Source organism: Malus sylvestris, chromosome 11 (genome assembly GCF_916048215.2).
Source record: "Malus sylvestris chromosome 11, drMalSylv7.2, whole genome shotgun sequence".
Classification (NCBI taxonomy): Eukaryota; Viridiplantae; Streptophyta; class Magnoliopsida; order Rosales; family Rosaceae; genus Malus; species Malus sylvestris.
This window is the reverse complement of record NC_062270.1, coordinates 39,722,072-39,738,357: the sequence shown is the minus strand read 5'-3', so window position 1 is coordinate 39,738,357 and position 16,286 is coordinate 39,722,072. Positions and strand designations below refer to the sequence as shown.

Genomic DNA, 16,286 nt, shown 5'->3' with positions numbered 1-16,286 from the left:
AATGTCTTGATGGGCTCGCTTCATCCATGATATGTTCATTGTGTTGTGGTTGGCTTCCATTTATTGAACAACTAACATTGTAAAAATAACCATTCACGTACAAAAAATCTCAGATGTATTGGTTATACACAATCATGTGTTTATATCTTTTATCACATATCGCGTGAGACGTTCAGTCACAAAAGAGAATCTACTATTTTTTCTTCCAAAACCTTTCTTCAAACCACACTCATACAACTAGTGATAAAACAAATTTTCTTGTCCTAGTAGAATCTAAACCAATTTTCTTATCTCCTCTCACACTTTCCTCTGTCTTTCTCTCTCTTTAAAAAAGTCAACACAAAGATATTGACGTGATTTAATTGTAACCGTTTAAAATAAATGAATATAAGAAAAGAAAATTTTACAGGAAAAAAAATCCTACTCCCATAAATATAGAAATGTATGCAAATAAAGAAGTATATGTAACCATGGTATGGTGGATTATCTCATACAGAGGACCGTTACACTGCCCTCTTTGCATTCATATTCTTCTGCTGCTGTTGGGGCCCACACCACGCTCCCCCACCCTTGATACACTCAAACTCCACCTAGGATTTATAATTTATACAGTCAAATCTTCACAAAACCCTCAATTTCCCAAAATGCCCTTGGATATCATTGAAAGAAAAAGACAAAAGGTCGGCAATTTCGTAATTGCGAGAAGATATTAAATTTGTGTCCGCCTTTTAGGGTATGAAATCTTGTAATTTTCCCCGGATAAGACCAAAAACCGAAGGGCATGCATGTATGTGTCCGAACGGGATTGGTTAGGAAGAAAATCCGAGGAGTATATGGTGACAAATAATTTCGAAGGTCGAGGAAGTTGTATTTAAATTCGAACTGCATCCCCATATTTGAGAGAGGAGAGAGAGGAGAGAGAGAGAGGAGCTCCCTGGAAATTTAACCAGAAACACAGGTAATATTTCACTGTCTGAGTTTGATTTTTCATGTTTTGAGTTGGATTTTTTATCAAATTTTGCTTCTGCTGTTGTTTGAGTTAATGGGTTGGTTAAAGTTTTAATTTTTTTTTTATATTTGTCGAATTAAAATTTCACGTTTTGGTTATATGGGGGGTTTGGGGATGAACTCAAAGAACAGTCTTTTAACTGTGGCGGTATTACAAATCAATCGACCTCAGCTAAGCGGATAAATTAAGACCGTGTTTATGGGTTATTGGCTTAAGATACCGTTACATAATATTCGGGTGTAGATAGAAGCTAGTTGTGAAAACTGAGTGTGCAAAGTTTTGAATTTGAAGGTGATATTTCACTCTCTGAGTTTGATTTTCATGTTTTGAGTTGGGTTTATTTTTTTTCAAATTTTGTTTCTGCTGTTGTTTGAGTTAATGGGTTAGTTAAAGTTTTAATTTTTCGAATTAAAATTTCGTTTTTTTTGGTTACTGGGGTTTTCGGTGAACTCAAAGAACTCTCTTTTAACTGTGACGGTATTATAAATCAATCGCCTTCAGCTAAGCAGACAAGTTAAGATGTGTTTATGCGTGATTGGCTTAAGATACCGCTAGTTGTGAAAACTGAGTGTGCAAAGTTTTGAATTTGAAGGTGAGAAAAGTGGGAAGAAATGACGAAGCAGCAGACGACACACTGGTGGTTGTACGACAGTCACAGCATCTCCAAACGCTCCCCATGGCTTCAAACCACTCTCTCTGGTACCTATTTTTATCCCTACTTTTCCTTTTTGCTTTTTCTAGATCGAGATTTGGGGGTTCTTTTAGATGTTACTGTACTATTTGTGACCGTTGACACAGTTCTAAACTCCTCGAATTTGAAATTCTGATTGGTTAGTTTTATAATAATTGAGGTGGGGAAGTGGGGGGACCCTATAAAGTTTGAAACTTTTTTGTGAGATTTGAGTGAGGAAAGTTGGGAAAAATGGTAGGTGAGATTGGAAATTGATTACCCAATTGGGGTTTTTTCAAAACAAAACATGTGGGTTTGTTCTCCTTCATTTCTGCTATCGAATCAAATGAATTGAAGAATATCAAAGAAAAAAAATTAACAGGGAATGAATGAGATTTGAGTGAGGAAAGTTGGGAAAAATGGTAGGTGAGATTGGAAATTGATTACCCAATTGGGGTTTTTTCAAAACAAAACATGTGGGTTTGTTCTCCTTCATTTCTGCTACCAATTTGAGAAATTTGATGCTAAGATTCATGGACCAGCTTATTGAAATTGTTTACTCCTTTCCCAATTAAAAAAATAAAATAAAAGAAATTGAAAGTGCACAGGATGGTGGTATCCATAGACTCCTTTTTACCTTACATGCACCTTTCCCAATTTTTGGCTATCGAATCGAATGAATTGAAGAATATCAAAGAAAAAATTAACAGGGAATGAATGGGAATTAAAAATAAGTGCGTAAATAGCACCACCCTTGTGCATCTGAATCCAAAAAGGTGACTTTTGCAATTTTGTTTTGTCCCTTAATTTTATGTCTTTAACTCTTTATTTTTTGTGTTTCTTGGATCAAACAACTTGTGTGCCGACCTATGTTTATGATATCTCCTTTAGTAAACTATTATTTTTCGAACTTATCGACAAGTTGTTTAACCTCAAACTAGGTTTTGTAAGATAAACTCTGCCATTGACAAACATTCTGATTTCATACAGAATAATGTAACCGCTCTAGTTTCTTACACCGTGACCCGATCTAGGAAGAGAGGTGTATGAAACGGGCGCAGGAAATTTCTCGGGTGGAGGGATCCTACACATGACAGAATCGTAGACTAGGAACTAGAAACACTGAAATTATTAGCGTCATGTAACGGTGACAACAAAAAAATTGCTCTAGGGTGAAGGGATCCTACACATGACAAAATCGTAGACTAAGAACTAGAAACACTGAAATTAATAACGTCACGTAACGGTGACAACAAAAAAATTGCTCTAGGTGGAGGGGTACCCCATTTACAAATGATGGAATGGTTGACTGGGGGGAACTAGATGAGATAAGGGTGGGGAAATTAACCCTGGAGGATGTACTATATCTTATCATCTTTTTTTTTTTCTTTTGGTAACTATCTTATCTTATCATCATGTGGCTCTAGTTCTTAGGTCATATGTAAAGTCAGAGTTTTGATGATTAGATACAGTGCAGTAGTGGATTCTAATTGTGGTCCTCAGTGCTGTTACTGTGCTCCACAGAAAATTGTTGGACTTCTGTTTTTTCTATTTGCCTTTCAGGATTGATATTTCTCTGTAGACTTTATGTGCTGTGGTTATGTTTGTGGCCTCATCATGTTTTGGACTCACTTGAATCTAGTTATTTCCAAAAGAACCTTATTAGGCACATAAACATCTTCCATTTTTTTTTTAACACAACCTGTTTGGTAGTGCTTTTAAAATAACTGAAAACGTTTTTAGAAAAAATGTTTAGGGTTCCGTAAGTTAAGTGCTTTTTCATAATTCACTTGCCCTTTTACCAAGGACTGATTCCAAAAACATTTTCACCAAAAACGCTTTCAGTCATTTAAAAAACACTCCAAATGAGCCATATGTTGTATCTTAAACTATCCTAGTTTAAGGGGAGAGAAGGTCCAAACTTGGGTACAATAGAGGGCACACCGTCTTAACTAACTAACCTAACACACATATGCGGCACCTAATGTAAATCTATCAATGTACCCACATAATTCTAAGTGAAATTGTATCATTTACCAATTTGTTCATGTGAACTATTCACTTCACCAGATGATGTTTTCTTTAGGGGAAAATTGCTGGATGTTTATTTTTTTTCAATGGCAGAGCTGGAGCACAAGACGGATGCCATGCTAAAGCTGATTCAGGAAGATGCAGATTCATTTGCTCAACGTGCAGAGATGTATTACAAAAAGCGGCCGCAGCTGATCAGCATGGTGGAAGAATTTTACCGCATTCACCGTTCGTTGGCTGAGCGGTATGATCAAGTGAAGTCTGATACGGGAACACGTCTGCTGACAACGTTAGGGTCTCCATTCTCTTCAACGAAATGCCAGTCTGAGAAGGCGATGAGTGTGGTGGATTTGAGCTTCGATAGCCACTCCGAAACCTGCTGCGATGAACCTGAGGAGGAGTATTCCGAGTCTGATGTTGATGATCCTGAACCGGAGGATGAACCCCGAGTTGATGAAGAAACAAAAGAGAATGCATTGAGCAGGATTAGCGAAGACGAGGTGAGGAAATTGAAGGAAGCAATAGCGAGGCTCGAGGAAGAGAACAGAACTCAGAAAGATGAACTGAAGCAGAAAGATGAAGAAAAGAGAGAGGCCATGAGACAGTTGAGTTCAGCTGTGGATTCGCTCAAAGAGTATTCCGATTCTGAAGTTGATGATCCTGAACCAGAGGATGAACCCCGAGTTGATGAGGAAACAAAAGAGAACGCATTGAGCATGTTTAGCGAAGACGAGGTTAGGAAATTGAGGGAAGCAATAGCAAGGCTCGAGGAAGAGAACAGAACTCAGAAGGATGAACTGAAGCAGAAAGATGAAGAGAAGAGAGAGGTCATAAGACAGCTGAGTTTAGCTGTGGATTGGCTCAAAGAGGAGAATGTGGAGCTGAGAAAGAAGTGTTTCGCCAGAGAATCGCCAAATACTTCGAGTCCTGCCGGAGAACCACCGAATAATTCGAGTCCTTTCGAGTTCAACAGGTTCACCGGGACATTTTTGAGGAAGCTGTTTAACAGGTCTCCAAGGTCTCATGGAACAATTGTTGCACTCTAGATGTTGTGTGTTTACATGTTTGCAGTTTGTATAATTTGTAGTACACAGTTTAGGTAGATGTGTCGATATGATGGGGCATTTCCTCTCTAATTTAATCCAATTAGGAACTCTCTCAAGTGTTTTCTTTGTATTAGTTCTTACATTCATGTGGTGTTCTTGTGTTAATTTCATTGCCTGTAACTGAATTATTGTCATTATATATGGAACAACTCGCAAATATCACTATTACGGTAGTAATTTTTCCCAGAGAAATGTTAAGGGGAGTTAAAAGCCGAACTCTTCATGGACTATCTCCTACATCATTTATTTAACACGCTGGTTTATAATATATTGACGTTAAACTTTGAGATGACAAAGAATTTATCAAGAATCTCACTTTGAAAGAATCATTTTAGCATCTCTCTTTTCCCAAATAGCACTACTTACTGTAGTAGATCGACAATACCGACAATATAAATAACATATTGACACTTTATTTATGCAATATCAAGGCTATCAACATATCTTTGACAACATTCAGTATAACGAGACTGTTTAATGCAATGATTAGGGAATATTTACCGCAATGATTAGGGAATTGATTTTTCCACACTTGTTTTCGAGAACGGATCAACTCCAAAGCTAAGCAGCCGGAGCCTCCTCATCAAACAATCTGTACCGCATAAATTGAATTCAACGGTTTCTATTAATTCATTTTCCTGGCACACAACCGACGGTCCTGATTGACTTGCACATCAATCAGCGGCCTAGATTGTTTGATGAGGAGGATCCGGCTGCTTAGCTTCGAAGAGGATCCGTTCTCCTTCTTTTCTACTCGTCTTTATTTTTGTCATTTAAATTAAATAAATAAAAGAAAATTAAGAGATTTAAATAATAAAATGTGCATGCATAAGAAAAAAAAGAGGTGTGAGGAAATCATTTTTCTCAATGATAGTGCTGCTTAAGAACGATAATTAACAGTACGATTTGAAAAGTAATTATGCTTTGAGAGGGAGGTAAAGAGGCAGAGAATGGAGAGATTTCAATGTACCCGGAATACGAGACGGTACGTCATATGTTATTATACAAGTGGAATAAAGTTTTTTTATGTATCTCTTCACTTGTTTAATGACACATGATGTATGTGCTCGTGTTCTGAGCACACTAAAAAACTCTCCAAAGAATGACATGAATCTTGAGAATACATGACCAAAATTACAACTTTTATTTTTCAAACACTCTTTTGGATACAATACTATCCTAATCACAATCCATATGAAATTAACAATTCCACCAACCTGCATTTACCAAACATCACACTAAATAACTATTAAACTGAAAGAAAAAAAATATAGTTTACAAACATAAAGTGTAAACCACTAGTTACAATAATTGAATTTCCCCACCACCATTTCTCCTTTTTTTTGTTTTCCTCCGCAATCATCACAAGAATCTGCATTACACTTACACACCAGACCAAACCAGCAAGCCAAGAAAAAACATTACATTTATAGGCAGAGATGAAGTGACAGAAACTGCATGGGAAACTGGGAGAGAGCCTGATGGAGCAAGAGCCAGGTCTGGTTGATCAGGAGCAACATCGACGTCCGGGTCCGGCGGACTCTGGCTCGATGGGATAGTGGGGAGAGAAGACTCAGAGGGAGAGAGAGGCACACCACCAGGAGATGGAAACAATGGAGAAATATCAGGAGATGGGGTTGGAGAGGAAGAGAGAGGAGCACCTGGGAGAAATGCAGGTGCGGCTGATATGCTTGAAAACTGTGTTTCTGGTTGGGATTGTAAGGCTAGTGAGGAGTGAGAAGCCATGAAAAGTATGAAGAGTGCCAAGAATGATGACCAAAAGAAAGCCATTAATGAATGTATGATTGATCAAGTTCACAAGAGTAGTATGGAGCTTCAATAAATGTGTGTTTTTGGGGATGAGAGAGAGAGAGAGAGAGGATGGAAAGAAAGAGTAAAGGAGTTGAGGAGAGTGTAAGGCTTAAAAGGGTGTAGTGAGAGAGTGGTGGGGGGGATAGAAATATTATTGTGTGATAATGGAACAAAGTTACATTGTATAACCAATCAACGTCTTAAGTGGTAAAAGAACAATTAACTTATTAGTTGGGTAACTGATTAATTAGTTGGTTATGTTATTTTCACAAATAGTGATATCGTGTGCATTATGAATTTTATTTATATGAGATACAGAAATACAGTAAAATCCGTTCTCTTGTAAGAGTACCTTACCCAAGTTTCTCTTTGAACTATAAGGTTGATATTTTCCAATTTTAGAATGTAACATCAAAATCCGCTGAGATTATAACATGTAAACTGATTATATATACTATGTGATTATACTCCTGTGTTATATAATAATTACATAGTGGGGACAGAACACAAAGTGCCAAATATAATTGAAAGCTGGCTTTGGTATTACAGATCTGTATGTTTTGCTAAGGGACAAGCTTTATTTTTTATGGGAACTTTAACGAAAAGTACTCGGTACCGTTCACTTTAACGAAAAACCACATTTTTACACTAAAAAGTCAATCATGGTACTATTCACTTTACCCTTTATTTTGTCTTTATCATTAAAACTCAAAGTTTTCAAACCCTTTTCATTAGTTTTCCTTATTTTTTATTATCTCTGTACAGCATGAGGGTGAGGTGTCCATCTTTTTTGCCATTAAAATCTGCAGCCTGAGTCCGTGGATCTACTATTAGGGTTTTAAACCTTGTAACGTAGACTTTGCAGCAGTAACTGAATGACAGTTTTCATAATTGCATGCTACGTTGGTAACTTGTGATGACTACAAACGAGCAAGTTCATACTCCTTGTTTATTGGTTTTTCGAATATTGCAAATTGCAATCCAACACATATACGTATCATTCATATTTACTTGTATATTACAGTCTGATACATAAACGAAAGTTACTTATTATAACAATAATCAAGCTATATCTCATTAAATGTGATCGGTTGTATGAATCTTAAAACATTACTACGTTTAGTTTTGCACCAAGTTTTTTGCTAGCTCCAACTACTCTATATCATTTCTTAAAATCTCTTTCTAAGTCTTTCCCTACCTCTTTTGCCTTGACCCTCATTCTCATAGTCAGATTTTCTAACCGGCGCATCTGCAAGTCTTTGATTCACGTGTCCAAAACACCTCTATCCCTTTTGCAATCCGACACAAACACCTTTATATCACTGATGCTTACTTGTATGTTACAATGTGATGCATGAACGGAAATTACTTGTTACAAACCACAAAAAGAAAAGTTTCGCGTGTCAAACTTCGATTTCTTACTAAGGGGTCAGCTAATGATCAAACAATGATGACCGATTGTGATTCTGATTCCATTCCAATTGTTGTTCTGGGTCGAAGTCTCTGGGTTTGTTGTGTATAATATTCTGATCATGGATCTGCTTTTCTGGCCATTAAGCATGTTTTTATCCCGGTAGCAGGTAGAATATTAGATATAATAATTGGTTTATTGATGATGAAGAAAGAGTGAGCATGTGTGTAGAAAGTAGACTAATGGGCTGTGGTATTTTGGAAACATATTGACAGACAGCTTAGCAGATCATGTGGTTTCTCTTTGTTTGCACCCTTTTTAAAAGGGTTTTTGCTCATAGCCCTCGAGTCTTATTATTTGTTATTTTTGGATAAATTTAAATTTTAAGATTTGTGTCTGTCCACTACAGAGATTTCAAAATTTAAACTGATCAAACGGTGATAAATAAGATAGTGAACATCACCGTCACTTGAAAATGGTGAGAAAAAATATCCGCCTTCTTGAAAGTGCAGCTTCCTTTTGTTGTTCGATTAATATCTGTACGTTGTGGTACCAGTGATAATTTCAAATACGGCATATATGTAACACGATTTGAATAAAATATATACAACTAAATCTCAATAGGTAATATGAGTTATTAAATTATTATTTTACATCATTTTGCATTTACCTCTAGGTCTATGAATTAGTTATAGGGAAATGAGAAATGCTAAGGGGTACTATCTTAAAAGTGAGACTCTCTAACACCTTATAGTTAAACGTCAATTCCTGTCTAACATTATAAAACATTTGCCAAAAACATAGGCAATCTCACTTTTACATGGACTTAACTATTAATATTATACTGTAAGTTCATGTCATATCAAACACAGACTACTTATGTAATACATGCAAATTAGTGACACCATGTGGTAATTTAACTGTCATACTAAAAAATATTTGATCAAACAATGTCGTAAAGATATCAAAAGCAACAACTGCGTGGAAATATAAATATATATATATATATGTAAATTTAGAAGCCCTGCATCAAATGTTGAGATGGCCGAGTTGGTCTAAGGCGCCAGATTAAGGTTCTGGTCCGAAAGGGCGTGGGTTCAAATCCCACTCTCAACATTCTGTTTTTCATTTTTTTCCCTTCTTTTTGGAGGTTGCGGGAGTCGGGAGAAATGTCTATCGTCTGCAGCATTACCTTACTTTGCACTGTACTAAAATAATGCTGAAAAACCAGCATCACAATATTTATACTGGGACATCATTTTTTGATTGAATTGAATTTCAAAATATATAATAAATGGCATTTCATTATCTTTATTACAGTAAATAATTCAATTACAAGAAATATTTGCCACTCTAACTGAAGCAACAACTTATGGATACAAATTATCAAAAATGTCACACTTGCTAAGAAATTACAAAAACGAACACCTTGTAACGGCTGCGCCGCCGCGGCAGAAGCCAATCGATAAATAGTCGTTGGCCGGCGAATCATAACCACCATCTTTCTAGTTTTCTACTGATAGCTTCTGCTTCTCCAAGATGTAAGCAATGATAATTTATGCCCAAATAATTCCATCGAACCCGATTTCCAAATTTGAAACTGGACTGTCGCCAATATCCTGATCAACTGCTTGGTTGTCCCCAAGCGAATCCACGTAGGGCTCCGACAGATCGGAAGATCTTTCGGATGGAATCCCATAGTCTTTGAGAATGCAGGATGATGCAGCAAGAGCTGCTTCCCTTTCCAAAACGGTTATGTAGTTGTCTTCAAACTCGAAGACTAAGTACTTGTCCTTGCATGCTGATTGAGAGCACAGAAAAACCGTGAGCACTGGAGTGGGGCGATAGAGTGAAGAGGAAGTATTTGAAGGGACATTACGACTTACAATCTACGAGGTAGGCCAAATGATGAATGTTCCTTATTTGAGTTCCGTTTAACTTCAAAACCTGAGATCAATTTCTTCTGTTAGTTTGGGCAGCGTTGGCGGAGAGATGTAAAAGTTGTGTAGTACAAGTAACTTACCTGCTGATTGCTCATGTCTTCGTACCCAATGTTTACTTCATTTGCCAAGACCTATCGGCGCGAAAGACATGAGAACAGAAATTCCAATAACATACAGAGAAACGACAACACAAACTCCACATTGACGCACATTGCTCAGGGAAAATCTACGCGACTAACCTGTGATAGGATTACAATCTGTTCCCCTTTGAATCTAGCCAAAGAGTAGCGCGCCTTTGCCAAGAGTTTAAGCTGACCAGAAAGGAAACCAAAAACTAATCAATTTTCAAACCAAAAGCGGCATACTGGTTAGCAAACGAAAAGGAAATAGCTAAACGTGAATTTTGTGCTTAAGAGCGTGTGGAAACTTACCCCTATAGAGTCTTCACACTCCTCACTGCAGAAAGAAACATAAGAAATGGTGAGTTTATAATTAACACAAGAGGTTAATAGTAAAAAGATAATTGCACATGTTTCTGAGTGACAGAAACGAGCACGACTTACTCTATCAGTGGTTCTGAGAGGGGGGTAAACACCAAACCGGCAATTATTAAGTAAGAAGGCTGACCTCCGTCGATATGAAAGGGAACCTTATCGGAAGACAAAGAACTCGAAAGAATCAGTATCAAGATATTTAAATAAATTATGGGACTGATGATAATTACTTCATGGCATCGCAAAAAGCTCCGAATTTCTACTTACCAAATGCACTCGTGGGTGCAAAACTGCTTTAACTTTCATATATTCTCCAGCTCTAATAATACCAATATCTGCAACATCGCCCGCAAATCTGTATAGGAGCACTGTTAACCCATATTTGAACAAATTGTAACATGAACGCAATTACTGAAACAATCAGAAAGTAAAAACAAATGCAGTGTTTAACTGAATTTCTTGTATAAGAACCAGGGATTTACTTTTGGCTAATGAGGTAGCGGAATGCGATGCGCTCATTTGATCGAAAGGGTACTGTTCCTTCACACCCTACATGAACATCATCAAAGCTTACAATGACGTCCCCCTGAAAAAACACAGGAACCATCAAAGTTCGTATAAAAGATTCAAAGTTGTTCAGTGTGCTTTAAATTCCAATAAATTTATAGTGAAACGACAGACTCTAGTAGTAGCAAATGTGGCTAAGTTAACTCCAACTTCTCATACATCATTAGCTTTTGACTCCTCAAAACTAGCTTAAGAACCTTTCCCATTCAACACATGCGATTGTTGTTACTTTATTTCTGGTTCTAATAGTTTTTCACATCATATTTCCGCTCCCGTTTCATCGTTTATCTCGAAGATATGTGAAAATATGATACTGCTAAAACCTAATGGTAACACAAGCTGTAGCTTAGAAGCACCAAAAAGTTGCTTAACCATTCCATTGTGGACTGTTTAACAAGTAGAGTTACAAACAGCTACAGCAATCACTCAAGAATTCAAATAGCCAACATACCTCCTTTAATACATTATGTGCATCAGAAGTGGGTTCAACTCTTCGGACCAGTACACCCTGCACAAAACAGATGTGATGAGGACAAGCCTAAGAAAAATCAATAGCTACTAAGCCATCGTTATAATAACGTGTTGAAACATGGCCTGATAGTATATTCTAGTTTCTACTTGAGTAAAATCCTGCATGCTTTACATGGTCCTCATGTGCCCTTGACTGAAAGCCTTTGCAATTCCCTTGCTCACAAGATTATATGAAAACATTTTCACTGCCAATCCATCTCTGATTCTTATTGCAAGAAATCATTTTAGTTGATGAAAGCTTTGCGCATATTATACATACTTTTACTGACACGGTTACACCAACGGATCCAAGAAACACTTGACCAGACAAAGAGACATACCTCAATAGACTCTACTTTCAGGCACGCCTTTAATGCTGGATTCTCCAACTTCTGCAACAATACACCAAGGCAAGGGAAACCTGAAAGTCAAAGCCAAATTATTGGGATAAGTCCACAATAAGTTGGCAGGGTCAAGCTTCAATCATAATAAGAAGCGTAAAGGTGAAATTAATTGAAAATATAGCAGTAATACTAACAGGCCACCAAAGAAAGCAGTAGGTATTAGACAGACAAGTTCAACAGGTATTCAGATCATTTGCTTTAGTTACATAACACTTGGCACTTAGTCACAGTGCAAGAAAAATACACATGTAAGTATAACATATATTCATATATGGATAGAGGCATGTGTGCACGCATAAGAAGATAATATTTACAGAAAACATGACATTTACAAGATGACAGGAAAGAAAAATGGAAGCACGACCTAATCCTTTGAAAAGACCCCTATTACAAGGTAACCAAAACAAGTTACTAGAACCATGGTTCAAGGATGAAGGGACACTATGAAAGTCGGCAAACTGAGTTGATGTTACAGATATACATGAATCTAAATTTCCTATATACAATATATGGGATATTTATAATTCTACTTTCTTGATACTTTGGAAGAGCATTGATGAGCAGTGTACAAAAAATTCAACACAAGTCGAAGTCATATACAATCCAAAGTTCATATACCACATGCATCAACTAATTTCCCTTCACACAGATGAAAGCTGGTAAGACTTTATTACCTGTGTACTTCCCGTTCCTCTCATAGTCATCCAAAAAATGAGACACAACTGTAGTAGGAATGACATAACCAATATTCTCAGCCTCCTCAGATCTGTAGACCTAAAGGAATTGTCTCTTAAAATCATATAAAATAAAAGTTTTCATGTCACATTATTGCCTATACAGCTAAGAAATCTAAGACCAAGTAAGCAGGGATAAACAAACTTTGACAGCAAGCCAACAAATTTACCTGAAATGCCACACCAATGCACTCCCCTTTATCATTGAATGCAGGGCCACCACTATTACCTACAATCTAGCAAAGTATAAGCAATAGCTATGACAAAAATGGTTATAATGTATAAAGAACGATGGTAATCTTGAGGCACCTAAATAACTTTCAGAAGAAGGGACTGTTATACTTGTAAATTTGAGTTATAGACTGACCAGGATTTATTGCTGCATCAATCTGAATGCCCAGCAAATCAGATGACCCATGAGCATATGATGTAACCTGAGGATATAGTTATTAAATTGTAAGAACTCGATCCCGCATATTTGTGTAGCACAGTTTAGATAGGATGGAATATTTATCTTTTAAGGATATCAACTGAATATCAGAGCCATATCTATCAACAAGAAGCAACAAATCAAACAATTACATTCAGGTAGGGAAAACCAACCTCTATACGCGATACAACCCCCTTAGTTACTGAAATGGTATCCCCTCCAAGGGGATATCCTACAACAGTCACTGATTCCTGTCCATATAAAAGCCACAGATAGAACACTTTAAAGGAACAAACCAAAATGATCTAATAGCAGAGCTGTAGAAAATTCCGAAATGTAGAAATCTAAACCTTCGTATAACAACCTCAACTTCTGCAGTTTCAAAACTGAAAGGGCTGACATTATTTTGAGGGTGTACGATAAGGAGTGACTTCCGTTAGTTACTGTAACATCACTTGAAAATTTAAATCTAGATTTCGACATGCGGGTGGTCAGTTTATCTTGTCATATTAATAGTTTCAATAAAAATTTGGATAGAGGGGATGCACGTGCCTTCTGAAATCCTGAAATTATGTGACAGAAGTTAATTAACTTTCACACACTGTTTGCAGTCACACCCTCTAAGCTCCACAATTAGTATCTCAACTAACACATCTAAACTAACCCAAGTCTCAGAAAGGTCCTCTGTTCATGTTAGTATCTACACTAACCAGATATGATATCCTGACGTTAATTTACCTTCCAGATGATGCAAGGGCTATTACAAGTGCATATAACCAAATTGTAGATAGCATTGAATAATATAGAATAACTCACTATCTCCAAGAGACAGGAGTAATACCTGAAGATGTGGCAAGCTTCCCAATTGGAGTGGTTCTGCTCCTTTCCAGAATTCCTCACTTTCTACTGAAAGTAAGGCTATATCACAATCAACACCTCTGGCCAAAACCTGCAAATTAAGTCACTAGTAAAGCTAAATCATAATGCCCACTACTAATAAGCTGCAACATCATATTTATCTCCAAGATATCATTAATTTTCTGAGGGTGAAATACCTTAGCCACATATTTGGTATCATCCCCTCTTCTCTTCACTTTGACCTGCATTTGTAAGGAAAATAAAAACATGATGATGATGAAAACAGTAACAATAAATCAGTACGTATTATAGAAAAAGATATGACCGTGCTAATGAGACCCCAAACCCTCAATGTAAAACACATAAAACGCAAGGTAGACAAAATGTGTATGCCGACTGAATCCAAAGTTGACATGTGCCCGACAAGTGCGCGTAGAAAGGCAAACCTATTCACTGACCAGGTAAATTTTTAATAATTTTGCATTTCTAAACTGCTAAGTAAATGATACTAATGTACCTTTTTTTACTAATCATTCACTATTAAGGATGAAAAGTACCTGAGTATAATGCTCAACACAGTGGGCATTTGTCAAGAGTTTCCCGTCACCAATCATAAAAGCACTGCATCGAAAGATTCAGATTATAAGTCTGTTAAAATTGCACACAGGCTAGTGAAATGGGTTAACAAGATAAGATTTCAAAACTTGCCTGCCTGTACTTGTATATTGTCTTTGTTTTTGCCAAGGAAGGGAGTAGTCGGGCGCGGTATGGGTGCAGTAAACCTAACCAAATAATTGTTAGCGACCAACCGAATCTGTAGACTTTGATATTAAAGTGATAGGATTGATAAACACCAAACTCCCATAGATCACCAGGACAACAACGGATAGCAAATATTTTGTTTGACAAAACAAGAGATATTTCATTCCCGAGCTTCTATAAGAACCAACATCCCAAGCTCAAAATAATTTACACACTGAAGAGAAGATAGTCATCAGTAATTGGAAAAGCTCAGCATCTAAGCGACCTAACGTGCACCACAAAGCTCGATATACGGATATGTTACTCCAAACATGAACTTATGCACAAACTATACCCTGTAAACATTCTCAAAGATACAACTTTCGGCTTCAATACTACTCAGAAGACATAATGCATTGCAAATTAATCTGGAAAAAGGGTAAACAAAATTTACCTTAACAACGGCATTGAGAAAATCGGCATCCTGGAGACTTTTCGGTTCAACCTGAATCGAAAATCAACAGAATTTCAAATTCAAACACTGAGCATTTTTCCAAACCCGAAATTGAATCATCACAAAACGAATTCAGTGCAACAATCATCAAACCTGCTGCTCTTTCTGATTAACTACAGACTCCTTCCGCTCTTTTCGTTGCGCTCCGAACCCTCTGTACGCCACCGATTGAGATTGCCCCTTCTTCCCTCTGCCATTTCCGCTAAACTTATTGGGAACGCCTTCTCCCTGCATTTCCCAAACCCAACACAATCACAAACTACTTAATTACCAAAAATAACCGCACAAACGGCGCGGTATAAAGGTTAGGATTTTACCTCCGGTTGATATTTATCAGCGGACGACGGAGGCGACGACGGCGAGCCTTTTCTCGAACTGGAAGCTCGTTCTCTCCTGCTCCGACTGACGGGCTTAAGAGCTTGGCACTGGTAGCTGCCGGAACAGAGCCACGTGGCGAAGAAGGGTTGGACGGAGACGAAGGAGCGGATTTTAACGGTGGAGGTGAGCGCAGAGAAGCAGCAGTTGCCGACCGCAACGGCCATTTGAAAAATGGAAGCTCGGAGCTCGCCGCTGAAAGGAAGGTTTTTGGAAGACGAAGTTGCGTTTCCTTATCCGTAAATAATTGGACTTTTTCGGGCGTGGGTAATTTTGGCGCCTACGGGTTTGAATTGGGAGACTGCCGGCCCGTTTATATTTGGGTTTTTTGGTCCTACTATTACAAATGGGCTTGAGTTTGTGGTTACTTGGGTTTTCAAATTGGGTCCGAAAATATTTTGAGTCGTTACGATGCCCTCTCATGGGGTTGGCACGGTCCGGTTTAGGTTAGTTTCACATATAAATTTTGGTCAAACCAACTGCCATTTACGGATTTGATCTGGTTTTAATTCACATTGAAAGTAAACACCGAACCGAACCCAATTATTGTTACGCAGTTTGATTTCGCCAGCTTCATGGTGTTCGACGCCCATGACTTGGCATCTACGCCATCCGTGAGCCGAAGCACGCGTAAGGCCACCATTTCCCCCCTACATTCCCAAATGACTTAGCGAGGG

General features: G+C 37.6%; 3 protein-coding genes, 1 long non-coding RNA gene and 1 other non-coding gene across 5 annotated transcripts; 3 read left to right on the top strand and 2 right to left on the bottom strand.

Annotated features, from left to right (window-relative positions):
• The first annotated feature begins 791 nt into the window (after positions 1-791).
• Positions 792-4,981, top strand: LOC126591520 (protein NETWORKED 3A-like). Its single transcript, XM_050257226.1, has 3 exons — positions 792-958; positions 1,602-1,708; positions 3,804-4,981. Exons 2-3 carry the CDS (start codon positions 1,621-1,623, stop codon positions 4,754-4,756), a joined length of 1,041 nt encoding a protein of 346 aa, XP_050113183.1. The 5' UTR covers positions 792-958; positions 1,602-1,620; the 3' UTR covers positions 4,757-4,981.
• On the top strand, positions 1,716-3,441 carry LOC126591521 (uncharacterized). The gene is made up of 2 exons (XR_007612409.1): positions 1,716-1,938; positions 2,106-3,441. It is a non-coding gene; the product is annotated as an uncharacterized LOC126591521 (long non-coding RNA).
• A 956-nt stretch (positions 4,982-5,937) lies between the features above and the next one.
• Positions 5,938-6,782, bottom strand: LOC126588656 (classical arabinogalactan protein 26-like). The gene has a single exon (XM_050253755.1). It carries the CDS (start codon positions 6,605-6,607, stop codon positions 6,200-6,202), a length of 408 nt encoding a protein of 135 aa, XP_050109712.1. The 5' UTR covers positions 6,608-6,782; the 3' UTR covers positions 5,938-6,199.
• A 2,292-nt stretch (positions 6,783-9,074) lies between these two features.
• On the top strand, positions 9,075-9,155 carry TRNAL-AAG (transfer RNA leucine (anticodon AAG)). Its single transcript has one exon. It is a non-coding gene; the product is annotated as a tRNA-Leu (tRNA).
• A 170-nt stretch (positions 9,156-9,325) lies between these two features.
• On the bottom strand, positions 9,326-15,862 carry LOC126591113 (protease Do-like 2, chloroplastic). Its single transcript, XM_050256679.1, has 21 exons — positions 15,552-15,862; positions 15,328-15,462; positions 15,175-15,225; positions 14,688-14,761; positions 14,537-14,600; positions 14,177-14,221; positions 13,963-14,070; positions 13,295-13,372; positions 13,059-13,125; positions 12,862-12,920; positions 12,632-12,731; positions 11,895-11,974; positions 11,495-11,551; positions 10,959-11,062; positions 10,744-10,831; positions 10,546-10,631; positions 10,414-10,438; positions 10,222-10,293; positions 10,063-10,113; positions 9,926-9,986; positions 9,326-9,840 (listed from the first exon to the last, which is right to left on the bottom strand). Exons 1-21 carry the CDS (start codon positions 15,774-15,776, stop codon positions 9,596-9,598), a joined length of 1,875 nt encoding a protein of 624 aa, XP_050112636.1. The 5' UTR covers positions 15,777-15,862; the 3' UTR covers positions 9,326-9,595.
• Positions 15,863-16,286: the final 424 nt, after the last annotated feature.